Here is a 21,831-nt window from a genome sequence, read left to right as displayed (position 1 = left end):
CTTATCTGTCTAAATTAAATTTAGACAACTTGATGTCGAAAGCTAATTACATTTTGAAATCCAAATGTTAAGGTTCATCAGAGCCAAGGAATATGACTTTAAAAAGTCTACAGTTTTAAACTTTAGATCCCATACTCTCGAATATACAGAAACAATATGAATGACAAACAACGGACTTACTTTACAAAAGACAGTTCTATGGTTTGTATGACGGTGTGTGATTACTTAATGATCATAATTCATTTGTTATAGAAACCAAACAATCTGTTGAAGAATGTAGATTATCGATTATTTGTTATACTACAACCCTTTGGTGAATACTATTCTGAAATCCAGATGGGAACGAGTTGGCAATTAGGTTATACTGTAAGACATTGATTTACGAGAATTCGATAAAATATGACTTTCAAATTGTTATTAGTACCCTGATGGGAATGGTGCATAAGGTGGTTAGGACATATATCACGTATGTCCAACTAACTTGACGTATGTAAGAGAATGCCAGTGGGGAAGGGGATAGACCAATACATGGGGTAAGTCCATCAAGTCATTAACTGTTAGTCTGAGCCATGTTGGTAGATACAGATTATCTGATTAGGGCCCAAGGCATGTGTTCAACCAATGGTTGCAAGCTTTGGGTGACATGATTCAGAATTGGTCAGTGGGATAGACGCATTTACTCTTTATCTCTATTTAGTTCTTGAGCTTGAGTATTCGTCAACATATACCTTTCCATTTCCTCCTTTCAAATAGAATCCTGATTGTTTGGACTTTTTCGTTATAATCACCATTACAATTATTCATCTTATTCATTTCATCTCGTGTTAATATGATATGACAATTCGGGCTAACAAACGTTTTCCTCAGGCTCTACGTTGATAATGACTGATTGACTGAATGTCACACAACGATTTCACATAAAGATTTTAAATCGTCTTAGGAATTAGCATTAGCAACGATTTTAAACTTTCCTATATGACTCCTGATTTGTTTTAAATAATTGCTCAAGGACTAATATCAGTGACTTTGATGAAGTATTCATTTACTAAAAACAGAATTATGTACACCTTTTTGTCCGAGATTTAATGACACCAACCAACTATTCAATTGATAGATGGAGCGAGGTAAATAGCCTAGTATCATAGAGAAGAAGTATAATACCAGAAAACTGCTGATATGTGAAATTGAAAAGTGAATCGAGTAAGAGTAGATGTATTAAGTTTGCTCGTTTAAAAGTAACTATAAACTAAACAGACGTGCAATCTATGCCTAATATACTCAAATCATATCGAATATATAATATGCTAACTTTTTACCTTTTTAAAATTTTAGGTCGCATTCAATATTTCCTGTTGATTATCAACAGATAGTTAATATGGAAGAAAGTGAATCACAATGTCGAGTCATTTAGATTGGTAGATGCACTGTAACTTAGATAGATCAGTGCTGATAAGGCAAAAATTAAGAGACAAGAAGTGAACACATCTGCCTCACTGAGACTGATTTTAAGACATGTCACCGACGTCTCCAGACATTGGTTATGACGACTGAGAGAACCCCAACTATGTAATATACACCTGTCAACATGGTTTAGGTCAAAAGTCATAGACGTTTTTAACTAGTATCCTGAGTCTAATCCGAAAATTGGCCACTCAGAAGTCTTAGCATACATGAGCAATGCTTGGAAAACATCGATAATCGAATACTATTTTTAAAGGCTACGTTTCAAGGTGATAAACTAAAACCAAGTGTACTGGTACTTATCATACTCACTTTTTGGTTATTAGACGGACATCATACCCACGTAATTATTAAAAAAAAATAAGAAATATGTCATTTGGATTATTTTACATAAACTGACTATATATAAACAAATGCTTGTGATAATAAAAGAAAAAAATTAGAAAAGCAAATAAATAGAAAATGGCGAACTGACCTCAATATTCGTTCTACATCAGATGCAGCAGTTTGAAACTGTTTACGCATTTCAGCAGCGAACTGATCGGATGTAGCCAATTTACGTGCTGTATTTAAATATAAATAAATGAAATTCGCAAACGATGATAAATAACTAAAAACAAACAAATTAGGAGCATACAAGTTCATGTAGTAGTTACATAGCAGAAAGAACTTAATTGCTACGCAAAGTAGACATTAATTACTAGACATCTTAGGTAATAAAACTACTTAAATATAGTCATTCACAGCAACGAAATAGACCCATTGTGTCATTGGAGAAGAAAAAAAGCAATTCAGCGACGAAAATTTTCTTTTCGATGATTTCATTTACTTAAGTTATACAGTCGTATTTATAGTTAATTTTATTTTCTAAATTAGTATTCTATAGTAAGATAGAAAGGCGCTAATTAATTAAAAAAACCTTGAAGTGGTATGTTGTGAACATTTGAAAATCAGATATTGAAAGGAAAATGAGTAATAATCGGCTAGCCAAAAAGTGGTAAGGTAAAATACTTGTTCACTTGATAGTTAATAAGAAAAGAATTGTTAAAAGTTGTAATAATTGTTAGTTAATAGTTGTGAAGATAATTGGAAACGAGTAGGAATGACAAAGTAAATAAAAACAAATGAAAATGACGGATAATGGAAGATAGAGAAGGTAGGTCAAGGCAATTGAAGAATAAGAGACTGAACATACTGTTTTTGTACGCAAAGGTTGGGCCTTAAACTGATGAATAGCAATAGCCTTGTTATATCCTAGTGAAGATTAAACTACGGGTAACTTCTGAGATCTATTGATGGACTAATATATATTTTTATCGTATAACTGTTCATTAACTAGATTACGTATATCTACATTTCTCTTATCATAAGCTTCATTTCGACCTATAGATTATTACTATACGATTTACTGTTCCCAAATTATACTCAGTTTATTGATTAATGTCTCCCACGTTTACACTCACTTTTTGGCTTTATTGTGTATAAATGTTATTTCCTATTTTATGGTGCGCTGTGGTCTGGTTTGTCTGGTATATAAACCCAGTATATCTGAAATAAATGATTCGCATAGCAGAAGCTGTTATTGGTGTTCTGGACTCAACTGGAAGGGCTAGGTGGACGAAGGACTAATAAGGACACTAGGCTGCTCATACCGATCGAACGTCATTGGTATGGCACAGTGCTAAGATTGGATAAGTCGTATTCCGATTGGTGAATAAATCACGTAATAAAAAGCCGGGCTTAAATCCACAACAAGCCTCTGCTGTTTTTCATTTGCATTCCTACTGAGCCAACTTTTCTGACAGTATGTGTAATTCTGAAGGAGGCTTCAGGTGAAGCGGAGTGGCCGGAATCGAATAAATGTTCCGAAATTGAGCTTCTGAATAACTTCTGTAATCCTTTGGAGAGCCAAGCAGGGTAATGTTTGGAGATGCGTTTCGAAAGAGTTCGCTTTGTGTGGCCAATATAACCTGCTCTACATGAGCAAGTAAACTGATAGATGCACACTGATTTGGCTATTAAGTGGACAATTATTTCACCTTACCACTTTTTCACTAGCCGATTATTACGCAACTTCCTTTCAATATCTGATTTTCGAATGCTCACAACATTTTTTAAATTAATTAGCATCGAGATATACTTCACTTCTTTTTCATTCGTATTTTATTTTGTTGATTTACAAGAATTTATGTGATATCCCGAAATCTGGTATCATGAATAGATGTACTATAAAGCAATGTTTGGAATGCAAAACGCTAAAAGTAGGATAACAGTAGAAAGTTTTTTATAAATTCTAAGTATGTTTCTTTAGGCGATTATGTTGAAAATGTGTTACAGATGTTTGGCACTACAATATACTAAAAGATATTTATCATATTTACTAGGTTATACAAAGTAACTGATGAACTCTGGGGATATACACACACATTAACTGGTAATAAGCCAGTAAATACTCAACACTAAAAAAGACTGTTTGCAAAATACATAGGCCAATGGAATAGCTGAATTAAAATTTAGTTAGGTAAATAGTTTATTAAGTATGGATCTGTATAGTCGACTTCGGACAACAGTTTATGTATAAGGAGTCTAGATCTTTACTAGCCAACTGTCATAAGCAAGGTAGATAGAAGAGTTTAAACCCATAATCTACTGTTTGGAAACTCCGAACTCTAACCAATGCTCTATCAATTGAAATGAGTAGTACTTTCCCGATATTATACTAAAACTCTTTTATATTAAACTGACTCAAACTTAGAACAGTTCAGTATTGAGTTGTTGGTTCATGTACTAGTAATAGCAATTATATGATGAAGTTGAAAATACTCCACTGGAAATTCCTCAAACCGAAGTAGATGAACCGAGTGTTCGGACAAACAATTACCATAATTTGATTATTCGGATAACGAGGTTACAGCTTAACCGACCAGGTTACTAGCTTTAGTTAGACAATAATAGGGTAACAAATTAAGGAAAGCTAGAAGATTGAATAAATTGCTTACCACTACTTTGTGTTTGACAATATTGTTTGTTAGAATCAGTTACATTTAGACCTAACTGTTCAACACCATTTTTGATTACGTTAACATCATTTTGTTGTTCATTTAACGAGTTCTCTAAATTATTCTTTTTAGGATTTACCGGTTTTAAGTAATTAGGATTGTTTTGTTGATTTTGCAACCGTTTTGAACGCATCTGAATGGATATTAATCAATAAGAAAAAAATGGGCAATTTAATACAATAAATCTTATTGACAGTTGTACAAATAACTTCAATTACTAGGAGGAAAAAAACTGTTATTTTTAAAAACTACTACTTATGAGTATATGTCACACGGTTAATTGCTATTTAAACAAGGCTATAGAAGATTATTTGAACGTCTTGACAATAGTTCCTTTTTACCTTCATTGTAAGATGAGAATATTTACTATGAGGACAGAACAATATGATTGAAATATTATGCACAAGTTCTGATCTAATGTATTATGTTGGTAAAAGTTCACCAAGTGTTGGTGGTTTCAAAAATTAGTGACAGCAACTTTCTTGTATGTTTTGAACGTAACCATGTGACAAACCTAATCCATTCTCAAAACAATACGAAGATATTAACTGGGAATCAATTTAAGATAAATAATCAAGATAAACAAAGACAGATAGTTTTCTGCGTATAATCTGTGGATTTTTGTACAGTTCAAAACCATAACCCTTTAGATAGATAGGTCTCAGAGTTGTCGTCTAGTCATTAGGGTTGAACTAAGCTGTAATAGTTTATATCAGTTCGCTAGTTAAATGAAGTGATTTCAAAATATATCAGCCGACTAAAGAAGGATTAAAGCGGTGTATCTGTAAATGCTTTTAAATGCATACACATAAACAAGTTGTTTTGTTACAGAGGATGGTTTCAGAACTGTTATGAACATGATTCATTTATATTGGTTGTTTGGATCTTCCCATTGATGATGAGGACTGCATTTGATCAGTCTTCATGATGTAGGTACATTCAGCTAACGAGCCACAAACAGGATGAATGTCGACAACCTTACAAAATTTTTTGAAATACCCTTTTTTATTTGGTATGTTTGGTCTATAGTTAGCAATAAAATCCAGAACGCTCAGTTCTTCCCACGTTGGACACATCAGCACTTCAATGTTGATATTCCATCTTGAGACTCGAAGCCGGTACTCTTCGCTTTAAACTCGAAAGCTTTATCCACTAAGCTAAAGAGTTTCAAACATGTACTACAAAACCTTTATTGAGATCTATTTTGTAAATAATACCTTGAAATAATTTACGACCAAAAAAATTTAAAAATAAACCATAACCATTTACCTCATCTGATTGTTCAGCTGTTAGTTGAACAGTTTGAGATTTATTATCTTGTAAACCAAAGAATATATCACATTCATTATTGACTGATTCATTATTCCAATGAATAGAATGATGATCATCAGTATCATTTATAGATTTCTTTAAAAAGAGAACGAAAATGGTTAAATAAGTGTATAGGGTAAATTAAGAGAGAAAGAAAATTCAACGTATTGGTAATACCGTATTGTACAGTAAACTCAAAAATCGTCGGCTCCAGTAATTACCGTAGCATCCCCCACATAAATGTATAAGAATAATGTCAAAGTAGATGGGGTTAGATCACAATGAGAGGACACAAGATTGTCAAAAATGAAAAAAATACTTGACGGTTAAGCTGAAGTGCTTATTCAGGGATATATTAAACATAAATGAATTAAATGAATATACTTTTGTGTGATAATTCTAACGAAAACTTTTAAAACGAACAATTGAGAGTAACTAACCCCAATAAAATCTAATGTATTCGTCCACAGTTGTTTACGAATTGGTGCTGGTGGATTAATCCAAGCGTCTAAATCTAACCCTTCGGGAATAGGAACTTTTTTCTGAGCTTTTGGTGCTACAGGGATGATTTCACCGGTGAACAAAGCATTTAGTTCATTTATAATTGATCGAATTAACTTGAGAACCACAGTTGGTGATACTATAGATGTAAGTGAAGGCGAAGCATCCATTTGAATTGAATTACTTCGTGAATGAAGTTGCGTGTCGACCCTGTTGTCACCTGTATTGTTATTGATATTAATAGAAGTGCTGATGAGTTGAGAATTATGAAACTGATCAGCTAAATTATCTAATGATTGATAATTGGATAATGAAGGTGAAGAATCATTGTCCAAAATTAATGTTGACGGATTACTATTTTGTTGTAAGGCTGATGAACTGGATAAAAACGATTGAATTTTTGTAAAACGCTTTGACACTAAACTCAATATTTGGTGAATCGACACAGCCTTGAAGTTATTTGATATAAAATAACAAGGAAGAAAACAGAATTAACATTGAGGAATGAATTTAATGAGAAAAGGGTTCGTATAGTACTGAATGATTGAAAACAAGTAAAAAAAGTGATTAACCTAATCAGGTATTTATACTTTTTGGAATTAGTGAATTTTAATACGCTCGTTAATGAAATTGAATTGATCGTATGAGGCTATGAACATATAGTGTAATCAGTCAGTCATCTACAACGAAGGACCAAGCAAATATATGCATCGGTTCAAGTCACCACACTTCTTTAGCACAAGATGAACACCGAATACATATAAGCAGTTACTTCAATTGTAGTAATATAAAAGAAAGATTGCATATAAGAATACGATACACGGAGAAAGAATTAGTTTGTAGAAAGAAAGATATAAAGTAATTTTAATCTCACGGTTTTAAGGAAGACAAAAAGTGTATAACACCTACGCCACTGTGATCGATCCTGAGTCATGTCACCCAGAGTCACCATCCATTGTTGACGATAGTTGCGTGGACCTTAACCAAGTAGTCTGCATCTATCAACATGGCCTAGACTAGAAGATAGTGACTTTAAGGACTGATGCCACGTTTTAGCTTAGCCGCCCCTAACTTTCTTCCATCCGTCTCCAACACTAGTAAGCATTGAGCGCCGTAGTAATCGGTGTTCAGGCATGCGTAATAAATAGCCCAACCATCTCAGTTGATAAAGATTTACAACTTAATCAACCGATTTACCATCATTTCTTAATATTCTGTGTCTAACCTCACTATTTCTTACCCGGTGATCCCAGCAGATGTTGGCCACATCGAAGTTCTTCTCTGAAACCTGACAGGCAACGTTATCTGATGTATGAGTATTTTGGAAGGAAGCTAGGAGAGATTGAAATGAAACGCGACACAAGTTCATGAAGTCTTTGACCATTACTTTAAGCCGTTTTGATAGATGTAAACGGAACGCGATCAATGGTCGGAAACAATGAGTGACACGGCCTAAAATTGGTCACTTTTAAGGTTATTCTCGATCTTGAATTTCAGTATTCTTCTATTTATAACTTTTCATTTAATCTTCTCGAACAGTATTTTCGTTATTTATTATCCCTAACTGTCATTGCTATTATAATTATTTGTAGTTCATTTTTATTTATCTTGATATTATGATGTAGTATGGTAACTTGCGCTAGTACACATCTCTCAAGATCTATGTTGATTAAAACTGAATAGATGTAAAGTGGACCTTTTTTTATAAACAGTAAACTAATTATTAAGATCGAAGTCCGATTGGTATCACCAGATGGACTATCTGAATAAAAATATTCACTGATCAATTCTTTGTCCAAAAGTGATAAATGGGTGATTTTTAATAGGTAGTGAGTGACCTAAGCTTTACTAAACTTACTTACACTTAGTTACAATTGATCTGCTTAGAATCATTAAGAATTTTATTTGAATGTTTAGGTTTTTGACTGTGACTATATTAGATTGAAAGATTGTATGATGGTTTTGATACAAAGTTATGAATTTTCTTTATATTAATTATCAGTATATATATTTAGAGAGAATCAAATAACTTACGCGTTCTTGAACTTCTAAATCAGATGAATGGACATATTGGATGAATCTATTCATAAGAAAATTTGTCAACTCTATCAGATGAACAATCAAATTTTGTAAAATCTTTAAACTTGTAACTTGATCATCTACAGTTTCGGTGTTATTATTTTTATTATGATGATCGTTTTCACTCATATCAATTAAATGTTCACCATTTTCTTGATACTTTTTATTTGTAAACATCAAAGGTAAGCTTTCAATAGTTTTACATGTAATATTTTTAATGACAACACTGTATATTTTAAAAGCATTGAATATGAGAACAGCTTGAATTGAACTGGATAGGCCGGGTAGTTCAAGGGCGATTGAAACAATTGAATTCAGTGTTTGTTCTGGATTGTTTAGACTACTAAAATACACATAACAATACGAGAGATAGAGAAAGATTATAGTATAAAGAGCCATAATATTTATGATAACAATATTTATTTTCAAGGAAGTTGCATCATATTTACTTAAGATTAATATCGAGGTACAAACTACTAATGATAAGCTATTTATGAATAGTTGCCGTATGAATAGGTTACAGCCACCTGCACAAGATTAGATAAGAATATGTTATCATTGGATGATAAGAGAATGAACTATGATAGTTATCGTACTCCGTAGATCAGCTTTCACAGTACTGGGTTGATAATCACACGATTGGAGAATACAATACTACATATACGTTACTAATTAATTTAAGAGAAAAGATTTAACTGACTCTATTAATTCCAAGAAGAGAGTTTACACCTTTTTCTTTACAAATCAAACTTTTATTGTTTTTCGCTTGTAACATTTGTAGAATTCTCAATCATGTTACTCATTAGTAACCAGTTTTTTCATTGTATTTTTCCTGCTACATTGGAAAATGTTAAGAGAAGTAAGCACTAGATTGATTATAATTTCATTTCCCTTACTGAAGAAATCGCATGGTATTTGTCAGCCAGTCATGCACATTGTTACTATGTCTATATTATTTATAGGAAATACAAAAGTACATGAATATATTCGACTTCGGTAAATCTCAAAAGAGTAATATTTGATTGGAATGTTAAAATAGTTGTTTTCTTCAACAGCACAGCAAAACAACACATAACTGAGTTGTGAAACCGAATATCTTCAATATAAATTGAAGAACTAGCGTGAATCAGTGTTCAGTCAAACGAAATGGATACCATGTACTAACATACATATTACTGTCAACGAATAAGGAAGTGAATATGAGGAAAATATAGCTCCGCATATAGATCATACTTTTTAAATATGAAGGTTTAAAAAACCACCCCGGGCTGATAAAACTAAAATATACAAACAAATATTCGAAAAGTTGTATACATACATGGTTGTAAGCTACTGGTCCACAACGAAAGAAAATGAAAAGTTCAATGGAAAGAAACGATAAGAAACAACAAGCTAAAATTCCGGATAATGACAAATATTGTTAACTATGCCACTGAACGAGGTTCATAATGTTACATAGTTATCAAATGATTCTTATGTGAGAAATCTGGCAATAAACGATTCACAGAAATTAATTTTACCTTTTAATAATAAATAGCATAATAATAATAATTTATTTCCCAGGTTTAAGTTTGTGTGTTTGATTTTAAGTTACGTTAGGCACAAAAAATAATATGAACCACAAAAAAGACAGATAACGTTGTGAAGAAATAAAGGAGAAAAGTGGAGTGCAGTCAAGAACAAAATACGTAAACACGCACAACACATAATGGAAAATACAGTTCTGGTAATCTTCGTCTTATCGAAATACAGTTCAGTTAAAAGTACGACTAAGGGAGATTTCCCTCAATTAAGGAAGTGGATCTCACATCTACGAAGAATTTGAGAGAAAACTACAGCAGAATCATCAGTGACCGCCATTCCGAGCTGTCTTTATAATGTATCAAGCCACAACTAGAGAGTTGGAATGGACAGACAGAGACCAGTTCTACACTGTTTTCTTGCATATCACCATGCTGTGTCGTAAAACTGACCACTTCTCAGCTTTTTCCTCCTAGCCCCAGTGTCAGAAAATAATACACGACATAGAAGCCACTGAGATGGCATTTTTAACACATGATGTTCAAGCCAAAGAAGCTAGTGTTAAATAATACAATTATTCCTAATTAATATTTGTTGCTATGATGCAGCATTAAACTATATAAAAAGTTAGTATATACAATTAAATCTATAAAAATACACAATATGTGAAATTAACTTCAAATCTTACTCCGCATATTCACCACATATCCATGCTGCTGCACGAAGTGTTTCTTGAATAGCATTTTGTTTACCTCCACTTGTTAACGACTGACTAATATCCAGTAATATAGCCATTTGTTCAACACAGAAAGTTCGAACAGTTGGTACACGAATGGAAACATCTATAAGTTGAGCAGCTAATAAATCACCATTTCGAATACCATCAATACTGGCTAATTCCACAAGAACAGTAACATACCTAGTTAAAAGAGCATTAAAATGTGTTACAAAACCATGAGTTATGGATTAACATTTACTTGTATTGAGAATGAATAGTGAACAATTCAACAATTTTTACCAACTACTGAATAACTTCATGATTTAGTGTTGCTTTGTTTGAGCCGCCTCTTTAGGACTTTCTCACCCCAATATTATACCAGACAACAATGTACGTTAGTGTCGCTGGTGGGCGGACGTGATAGACAAATTTTCCAACTAGTTTACATAATACACAGAATCGGGATCTTACCAACTAATTTACATTATGCGAAATTCTACTCCAGATGTCAAAATGATTTCACAACACACGTGAACTGTGCCCATAGATCATGTGTGATCAAATATCTATTAGTGCTAATATTTCAACCTTGAGGTAAAGCGGATAGGAAAACATCAAACAAGGTTTTGATAAGGCGAAACCACTGTTTATTGTCATCTAACATTACTGTTTTGTTATATTATTATCTTGGCTATCTAAAACTGTTGGGGAGTTCAAAATGTTCCTTGGAAAAGTCAATAAGGACTCAGGAAACGTTAGAAAGCATTTTATTTAATTAGCGTTGAACAGAAGCTTCTCAGGAACATCTAGAGAATACAGGGTCACGAGTCACATGATTTGATAGTTACCTATGGTGCTGCTATATTTAGTATGGTTCCAGAAATTTATGGAAACCAAAGCTTGTCTATAATACTAGAAATACCCTCGTTTTTGTACACAAATTAACCTTGGCGTACAGCGTTTTTTTCGCAGCGCACCTCTTTTGTGCTCAAGTTGCCATGTAATTTAGCCTGGGGTTATCAGAAGCAGCTAGGAAGTCGGATCGAGAGTTCATTTAGTAGGACTTATCAATAACCACCTATTATTGTTGCGCAGATACTTTATCACTTTGTGTTCAAACGGTTTTTTACTTCTTGTCATGCTCAGAAACAATTATGGAAAATTTTTGAATATCCAATAAATTTATTAACTTTCTCATAACTGTTAGATTACTAAAAGCCCCTTCATAACAGGGATTATACGGCGCTAGAAGTAACGGAAAGTTCGTAACACTTTTGCATTAGGCGTTTAGCCATTTCTATACACATATCTCAGATATTTTCGTTTAAAGACTGATCATAGAGTTATCTAACTAAAACGTTTCTGAGTTCAATATGACGCAAATAAGACTGCTCAAACCAAGTAGTTTCATTATAAGCGTATGTCCAAAAAGTGGAGGTACGCCGTTAATACTGTATGTCTTTAGGAAATGGACATCGAATTTCGCGACACTCAAACAGTGAATCGAGCGGATTCATGCCACCGAATAAAGTCAAGTGAGGAATTATATATGGATCACTTACGTGTGATTCAAAATACATCACGCATACATAACATGTGATATTAATTTTTTGGACAGTGAGTCTGGCTGTCCGACTAAGTACATTATCTGGGCATAGGAAGTTTTAACATCATAATTTAAAGAGACTAGTTCTGATATTTAGAAAACAAAATAGTCAACATTGACTATACATGCGAGTGTAAAGAATTGAGGGAGAAAATAAAATTTTAGGAGATTAATTTTAAATTAATTCGACTTAAGTGTGCTGATGATTTACAGTCCTTATTTCCATACACCGAGGAAATTTACTAAGAAGCCAGAAAAATAGGTAAAAATTTCACTGAACACATTTTTGATTCAGATACAGAACTATAGCGACCGTCAGATGAATTAGTATACTAAAGGAAACTACATTTGTCGATGTCGTTGATTTAATCTGTCCAAACTTTAAATAATTTAATCAATAATAATGACAATTTCATCGAATTTTCCGTCACTTAGTTGGTTAAACGCAAAACAGAACCTGGTAAGTATGTACATCAGTTCAAGTTACCACACCCCCACTGGTACAGAGAGATGGAATTGCCATGTCGAATCCCACAGTAGTGGTAGTAACGGTATCAGTGATAAATTTGACTAAAGCAAGAAAAAAGAACACAGCAAAATAGTGTGGATTCATTAATATCGCGGATTCCTCTGTCCCACAAAGTATGTATATCGTTTTTTTCTTCACTAAGTAACACTATTGTTTCTATGATGAAAGCAGCTGAAGAGAATCCGCGAAATAAGTCAGTTCACAATTTTCTGCTACGTGTTTTGTTCTTGCTTTAGGTAAGTAATAATAATTTTGATAATAATAATAATGACTAACACTATACACATCAATACAAAACAATGGCTTTGTAACTCACCATTCAAATGATGTAACATTACGATAATTATCTTGTGAACATATATACACAACTTTACTTAATAATTCATTACGATAGTGTAAACCAGATGAAGAATTGCCAATATGTATCATCAAATGCTTAACAATATCCATTAGATTAGTTTTTGATACCATACCATGTAGTAAATCCAATGCACGTAATCGAATTGATTCATCTTTATCGTCCAGACAACCTAATATTAAATCTTTATGAGGTTGTACACTTTGTGGATGATATAATAGAATTTTACGCATTGCTAATAATCCAAGATATTTTACTTGAAAGCAAACAGTCCAGCAAAAAGGAAATAAACAAACAATATGAGCAGGTTGAAAATGTGAAACTAAAAATTCTTTTTTAAAAAAGGCTATAGAACTTGGATTAGTCAAACAAACATAAGCAACATCAAACCAGGCAAATATGTGGATCGATCCAAATTGTTACATTGTATTAGCACAGCGAGATCCCAGGGTAGTAGAAGTAGTGACAGTATCAGTGGAGTTAGAAACGAATGTGCATAGGCAAAGTGGTTCAAGAAAAATGAATTCCTGAAATAAGAATTACATAGTAATTTTGAAAATCAGGATCTAAGGGGAGACAAAGAATAAATACACCTGCGTTTAATAAGGCCAATTCTGAGCCATGTCACCCAACGTCTCCAACCATTCGCCATTATAATCATGTGAAGTCTGACCTAGTAGTCTATACTTAACGACACGGCTCAATCCAATAGTCAATGTCTCTATGAGGTTGATCCTATGTCTTGGCTTGGTTGAACATACCTTTCTCTCAGCCTGTTCCTACACCAGCTAACAACTGCCATCGAGATACGTAGGTAGTGGTTGGGCATATGTAAGAACTTGGATGATAATCAAAGTAATTTACATATAATGTAAGTCCGAAATTGAATCATATGCAGACATTATATGCAGACATTATACACAGTAGGTATATATATATATATATATATATATATATATAAATTTGTTGGTGAATAGAGTGCATGATAAAAATGAAAGTACAATTCATAAATTATCATTACTATTTTTTGAGACTTACAATTTTGATCTGAATCTTCAATTAGGATGCGTAATTTTTGAACGCATAACTATAAAAGAAGATAAAAGTTGGAACAAACTATCCATATATTTTTAAATGAAACTAAAAGATTAAATGTAAAGACAAAAACCAAACAAAATTAAACTTTACTGGTTTGTTCAATTAAATGTGGATATGGATAAGTAAATCAGTAACCTGTAATAATTCTACTAAAATTTATTGAATAGATTTATCTACCTGTATAGAAGCTTGATGACTAGGAATTCCAGAAGATATTGATATTAGTACTAGAGTTGAAAAATGAAAAGAATCGGTATATTAAAAATCATTATTTGATTTATAAGTTATATTTGTCAAAGATTGATTTCAGTTAAGACATGACTGAAAACAACAGAATACTTGACAGTCGTTTTGTCCTAGTATGGGAATCATCATCAGTGCGCACTCATAACTCTATCAGAAGTCAAATCTAGGACGTTTAAGTTTCACAGTCAGTCACACACAACGTAGAACCTGGTACGTATATGCATTGATTCGAGTTGCAATATCCCATTAGCACAGCAAGATGAAATCTCCTAAGCAAATTCCAGAGTGGTACAGACAGTAATAATACCAGTGGTAATGGTAAAGATTAGGGATAGAAGTTATAATATCAAAAAATATGGATCAGTGGAATAGGTTTCTGTGAAGTATTTTAGAAACTTTTGATCTAAAGGAAGACAAAGAGTGAATGGACTTGTAGCACAAAGAACGATTCCGAGCCACGTCACCTCGAATCTCTACTCATAGTTACGATGATCGCTCGGATCTCAACCATGTATTTCACACTAACCTACACGGTTCGGTTCAAGTCTGGAAGCGATTGTTTAATTATTAGAAACACTGGGTTAGTTAGTTTCCAGTAGTATAATTTCGATTTCAATCGATTTGTGATACAAGAGAACAGTCATCCAATACGATTGGAACATCCTTTTACTACATAAAAACTTCAACTAGATTAATTAATATAACCCATTTATCAAATAAAAATTCGTGTGATAATAGAGATTTACAATTCAAGTGATTAGTACCATGCAAATTTCCGCATTAACAATAATATGAGATTACGGATGATGACAACAGCAAAGTGATAAGTTCATGAGAGATAACTTGGTTGTTTTATACAAAAGTTTGTGAAAACAAAAATATGATCTGGAATATACTACTCCGCTGCTATATATGCTTTCCTACTATTCCAATAGTTATATGAGACAATACGAAAAAAATGACTAATCGAATTACTTAGTCATACGCATTAATAAAATACACATACCTGCAACAACCGTATTTATACATTCATATAACAATGACATCGCTGAAGTACTGTAAAATAAATTAGTTTTAAAGACACAAGTTGTTAGATTATATCACACAGGATAAAATGTTAATTTTACAAATAGAATGGGGGTCTGTGGAAATTGTAGTAATTTTCAATAGTTGGATTCATGATTCGATTTTAGCTAGACCACCATTGAAAGCCTAGAAGCACTGGACGGCCGTTTTGTCTTAGTATGGGACCCCTCTGCAGTGCGCATGCGGGATCGTGGATGAATTCAACTACTGAAAATTTTATAATTAACTAGATGAACAATCAGAAGCGATGTAAAAATAAAGCAATTAACCAATAAGTAATTGTGATTTTCCAATTGAAGTAAAACAGTTGTTTCATGAATGTATGCAGGTTATTTTATTAAAAATAAAAACTATGAACGATACAAAAACATGTGAGATAAGGCTTAAACGAAACCAAATTTAAATCAGGATGTAAATGATTAGTAGTTAAATATCTATACACAATTAAGGTAAAGAAAGACATGATATAGTGCCTAGGAGAAATATGAATTAATTTGATTTATTGGGTATATTAATACTAAAATATTTAGAGAGTTAAAAACAAAGAGTAAGATGAAAATAAACTACAACCGTATAAGAAGACATGGAGCAGTTAAGTTCAATACTATTCATGGTTTAAAGGGACGTAGAGAGAGTGAGTGATCTAGGTTTCTGTAACCTAAAGTTTGTAACTATTCATTCTGGTATCTCAAGGGCTTTAAACTTCAACTTACGAGTCATTTTCTACGTTGCTTGCATACAACACTGAGACAACATAATTTACATACTGAAAGTAGAAAATTTACATCCCCACTGTGCATACTATTTAAATGTTTTTCAAATAATTAAAGAAATCTCAGTCACCACGTGCAGGTGTGCTAAATTAAGTTACAAAAAGAATAGTGACATTGCCTTGCAGTTAAAACAGAAATAAACTGAGCATAGTTCGACCTTGTGACTTAAAGGTTTGAAGCCGAATGACGTTAACCATTAGACCATCGCTTCTCTCACTTTATAAGGATGAAATGAATCTTTAGAATTCATATATAACTTGACCTGCATCAGTTTGGGCATCTGGGCAGTATCACCGGCCTCATACAAATGAAATGAGATTTGTGCGGCTCATATGTATTCGGTGCCCCTTTGTACCAATATTTATGTGTTCAAATAAATAATAAATAATATATAACTTGAAAAATATACTACTTCTATAAGCTAAATAAAAATGAACACTAGTAACTGTTCAGCGGTATATACCATTTTTTTCAAGATTATTATATTAAGGTTTGAGATGAAACCCATGTACATCATTCAGTGATATCAAAAAAATTCTGAATGACTAACCAATTAAGAAAACTTAAAAACCATCCTCACCATTATATTTAGCATATATTAACCTGTCTACTTACCTATGAATTAAATTGGTCAACGGTCCGATTAACTTTTTGCCTAATCTTGGTTCCAAAGGTGTCAATGTGCCAAACTGATAAAAAATGTAGAAAGTATGCATATAAGAAATGAAGATGACAGTAATTTACTCGAAAAAAAAACACCTCTAAACAAAATAAGTGATACCATTTTCTGTAAATATTCAAGTGAGTCAAAACATATCAGTGGAGTACGGGAACAGTGAAATATATTGTGGTAGATTTTCTAAAATTCCCTCTACTTAATTAATTAGAAAAAAACATGAAAAAAGGTGATCCTGCTTTAGAATAAATGGTACATCACATACTGTGGAAAAGGTTAAGTAATTACTATTGCTAATACGTCAATCACGCTTCAATTGTATTTAAAGTTATATTCAAGGAAATAGCTAGAGAACCAATGAGAGCCACAGAACACTGTTCATTCATGAGCAAACAAGATCGGTTTTAAGACCTGCCATGTCTCGTGGTAAGATGCTTTCAGAAAGTTGATTTACAATCTAATAATAAGCAGTTTTTACTTGAAATTATTTGTGATTATTTACTTACCTACACCTGTTACCTTTTCTGGAGAAACATAGGCCGCCCACCCGCACTTTCCATTATTCATGATACTGTGCAATAATCGCTTACTACAATAGGCGACACTTATCCTGCTCTAAATTGAACTCCGTTGATCACGGATATGGGAATTCATGTCGAAGCTGGTTACTACTAAGATGGAAGGCATGTAGGGACTAATCTATTTGAAGTTAGTTTGTTTGCTTGGATAACTATGGAGTATCACTAGTCCTCAGATTCATAAAAAAACACAACTTAAAGCCCTGAGTACACCAACTCATACTTGGTTATTGATTTGGACAAATTCATTTTTTACTCAACCTATTAAATAGTTTGGTATAGAAAATTTGGGTCCGATTTTCATTCTGCCGTTCTAATAATTCGTAACAACAGTAATAACAGAAGTATTGGTAACAATTTCCCATAAACAGTGGTCAAACGACCACCCATCCCCGCAATTCTTGGATTACGGCTGTCGAGCTGCTAAACTAGTCAGAATGTAGCTAAGTGATGTAGAGTAGAAGTAGATCTGTGTTCTGTGATTCACGAACACATCACATAGAGCAAAACAATATGTACATTTCTGTGAACAGATTCGTAATTAGTTGAACAAACAATCGAACTGTGAATGTGATGCATTATTAGTAGGAATAAAATGGTTTCTGTTAGCATACATATGCAACATGAAATGTGAAAAGGTTAATCTAAACGACTATTTTGTCGAAGTATCGATGAGAAAAAGCGCAGATTCATAATTTAGGAAAAATACTCTGAAGAATTTAAATTCTTATAATCTAGAGATCTAGTTACATACATAGACATTAAATGAGTCGTTGGTTTTCTTAACTGGCGAATATGCACATGAATCGTTTGAGATCAGAGTAACGTCAGATCCAAAATAAGTTTCCATCAATTTATAGACACTTTAAATGAGTTAGATCATACATTTAAACAATGATTATGAACACTCGGGAACATTAGGATACGTATGCTTACCAATTTAATGATTTTGATAAGAACCCAATTATTTGATGATGTAGTCATAAGTTTAAAAAATATGGGTGAAAGTGACAGGTAATTCTTTGGATTTTTACGTGCCAATTCGCATATTACATTAACAGCTGCTGATTGTACACCTGAAAAAGACAAGGCCTAATAAAATAAAATACTCGCAATTTTCCACTATTTGCTTTCAGATTCAAATCTTGCCCCATATAATTCAGTTTGTGTAATAGGCCAAGAAAGATCATTAGCCTCCATGAGCAAAGAATATGATTTAAAGCTTCGAATAAACAAACATACACTTGAATTACTGAATTGGATCAGATCAAGTCCTAAATCGTTTTCAGGACGTATTGGTGTTTGTATTTAAAACTAAACCATTTCAAACTTTAACCAGAAATAATATGGTCCAGTTGACTCAGATGATCATATTAAAGTGTTTCATACAACCATAGCGCATCATGAGTGGGTTGTAAACGGAATCTACTAGTATTGCTTTAAATACAACGTCAAGATGTACTACTTAATTCCTCCTGTAGCCCTTCTATGGATAGAAGAGGGTTGGGTGTAAGGTTGGCAACTACACAACAACGTAAGAACCCTGCCATAGAACTGCTGACTACAGAAGGTCAATCAAATTTCGATCTACGAGGATATAAATGCTTTCTGATAAATATGATCAATAGTAAAGTGTAAAGTCTCCTAACGTTGCCAATTAACCTTTTATATAGGAATGAGCAGAGATTCAACTTGAAAGCGTAAGCAAAACTAGAAATGCGTCTCAGCCACTGACAATTGTGAAAGTAAAACGAACTGAAATTCCAAAAATGAAGTTACACAGGAAATAAATGAAAAGCCAGTTTTTGAGACGAATCATGTTTTTATGAAAAATAGAGTATATGCATATTTACGAACTTTTACTTCATTCGTCTAGAGTTTATTATGTAAAAAGTACAGTTAGTAGTGTGACACTGATCAGAAACATCTCCAAGAAAATGTATAGTATTCGTCATCTGTATAGTTCATTTTACTTCAGTAATAAATTTCTAACAGAAATTTAGGATAAAGCTGTATACAAAATTGAGTTTGAGATATGGTTTTTAATTTTTCTATATCATGTTCTTATATCATTGTTGTTAAAAGCGTAAAATTTATTCACACTGTTACTTCGCCTATATTAACACTGCCTCCCTATATATTTGTTATCTAGCATTTCGGTGAAATCTAACTACGATACTAAAAGAGTGTACGAGTGCATGGCACGGCCCCGAAAAAATTGGAACTTACCTGGGTCTGGATCGTCCAGCTTATCTTTCAACTGTGGGAAACAAATACGAAGTGCTTCAGGGTAGTTAAGGAAAACTTTGTATAATAATAATACGGCTTTCTTTCGTAAATATGGTTTTGGAGAATTCATCTTAAATGTAAAGAAAAAGTGCAAAAAACATGATCAAGAAAACATCGGATGAAACATCAAAGAATTGAATTTAGAATAGAAAATAAACAATATACGAGGCAACCCTAATTAGAGAGAAAGTAGATTTTCATTTGTTTTACAGTAAGACAATAACGATAAATGAAGATTATCGTGGTTGTTACATCAACTGCAAAAAGTTACTACGCTTTTGGTTCTGTTGCTACTAAGCCGAATGGACACATTGACCAATGTTTAAATTTATTACATGTCATCTAAGTATGTGATCTACTAAGTAAGATATAGATACATATTTTGGGAATAATGAGACCTATAATACATAAAGCCTTCTTGACTAAGGACATATTTCTAGTGTTTCATAAGTTAAGAGTAAAACGTAAAATTTCATAAATAGGACTTCTGCTTGAAGCTTATTTTGTTTATTATTTGCCTAAAGTTGGAACCAATGGGCCGTAATTAGACGATCAGTTGGTGCAATAAGTACGGTCGATGGATGAAGGCACTGAGTGACATGGCTGAGGATCTATCGCAATGACACAAATGCATTTACCATTTATCTTTTTTTGGATATTGAGTTCCAGTATTCCTACATACGTGTCCTTTCATACCGTCTTTTTGAACTATATTCTCAATGTTTAGACTTTCACCATCATTGCTACAATATTATTTCGAATTATTTACGATTCACATCATTAATTTAATCGCATCGCACTAACAGTATAGCGACTTGGAGTAACATTTGTAGCAGGCTCTGTATTGATTACGACTGGCCAGCGAGTAGCTAATTCGTATAGTTAAGGGCGTATTAGTAATGCTATTGTGGTTAAAAGCTGACAATACGAAGACAATATTTCTTCAGGTTTGTTCGAGTTGTGCATATTTAATTTATGGGACTATTCCTAAGGAATAGTTGCAAATTCAAGTATACTTTGCCTCTCACCTCCCAGCCAAAGTGTCTTTAGACTTCGCATGTACAATTCCTATGGTTTATTTCATGATACTCCGGCTCAGTGCTTGGTTAGCAAATACCCCAGCACAATTCGGAGTTTTTTTAAAAACTTGAAATGTTATTATGGTTTTGTCAAGGCGAGAAAAGCCCAACTCAGTCGCTGCGTTCAGAGATCGCTTACTATAAACCAAGGGCTGAAGGATGTATATGGCCAAACTAACTAGCTTGACGAACACGGGGGATGGCCTTAATAACAGACTCCCGAACCAGTCCATACAAATCGACCTTACTGATAGAGCCCCATCACTGAGGCAGATGTATGTGTAAGAATTGAACTTACCAGACTTAGAATGTCAGAGTACAAATCCGTGGCAAGATCTGGATTAATGAAACATGCAACACCCGATAATGCGATTCCAGCATCATACAAATTACAGCTCATTAAATCCTATTTCATGTAATCCTGTATATAATTGTTACCTTGCGAATGAGATTGGTAGCAAGCATGAGGACATCTGTACCGGAATGAAAGCTCTGAGAAGCTGCTAAATACCCTATACGTTTGAAGGTGAACTTCTGAGAACTCATAACCTCAACGATATTGAACACAGCCCAGCTCGTATCATAACCAAGCATTTGTATCTAAGCTTTCAAACGGGAATTTTACAAACTTACGTATAATAATTTGCTAATGGCATTAGCTTTGACTGAAAATGAACTATCTTTCAACTCATTTTTAATTTCATCTAGACATTGACCAATGTATTTGGCCTGGTTCAGAGTTATATCAAAACACTCCAAAGAAGTACCTCATCCACACCGTGCTTTCTAATCCCGCGAACAAGATCTTGTGGATTTTTATCAAGCACTCTTTCTAGTTTTCCCTTTACTACAGAAAGTGCCAT

The 21,831-nt window shown here is 33.2% G+C and overlaps 1 protein-coding gene across 1 annotated transcript; it reads right to left on the bottom strand.

Annotated features, from left to right (window-relative positions):
* Positions 1-1,860: 1,860 nt before the first annotated feature.
* On the bottom strand, positions 1,861-21,831 carry Smp_138860 (hypothetical protein; the record flags this gene model as incomplete). Its single annotated transcript, XM_018798048.1, has 18 exons — positions 1,861-2,024; positions 4,461-4,653; positions 5,790-5,927; positions 6,272-6,552; positions 8,363-8,491; positions 8,639-8,754; positions 10,621-10,851; positions 13,102-13,399; positions 14,182-14,230; positions 14,419-14,468; positions 15,494-15,543; positions 16,962-17,035; positions 18,537-18,676; positions 19,830-19,959; positions 21,267-21,374; positions 21,407-21,568; positions 21,602-21,697; positions 21,736-21,831. The coding sequence occupies 18 exons, from the start codon at positions 21,829-21,831 to the stop codon at positions 1,861-1,863; spliced, it is 2,505 nt and encodes an 834-aa protein (XP_018653028.1).

This window comes from Schistosoma mansoni, chromosome 6, assembly GCF_000237925.1.
Source record: "Schistosoma mansoni strain Puerto Rico chromosome 6, complete genome".
NCBI classification, from domain to species: domain Eukaryota; kingdom Metazoa; phylum Platyhelminthes; class Trematoda; order Strigeidida; family Schistosomatidae; genus Schistosoma; species Schistosoma mansoni.
The sequence above is the reverse complement of the archived record's forward strand: the minus strand, read 5'-3'. Positions and strand labels throughout refer to the sequence as shown.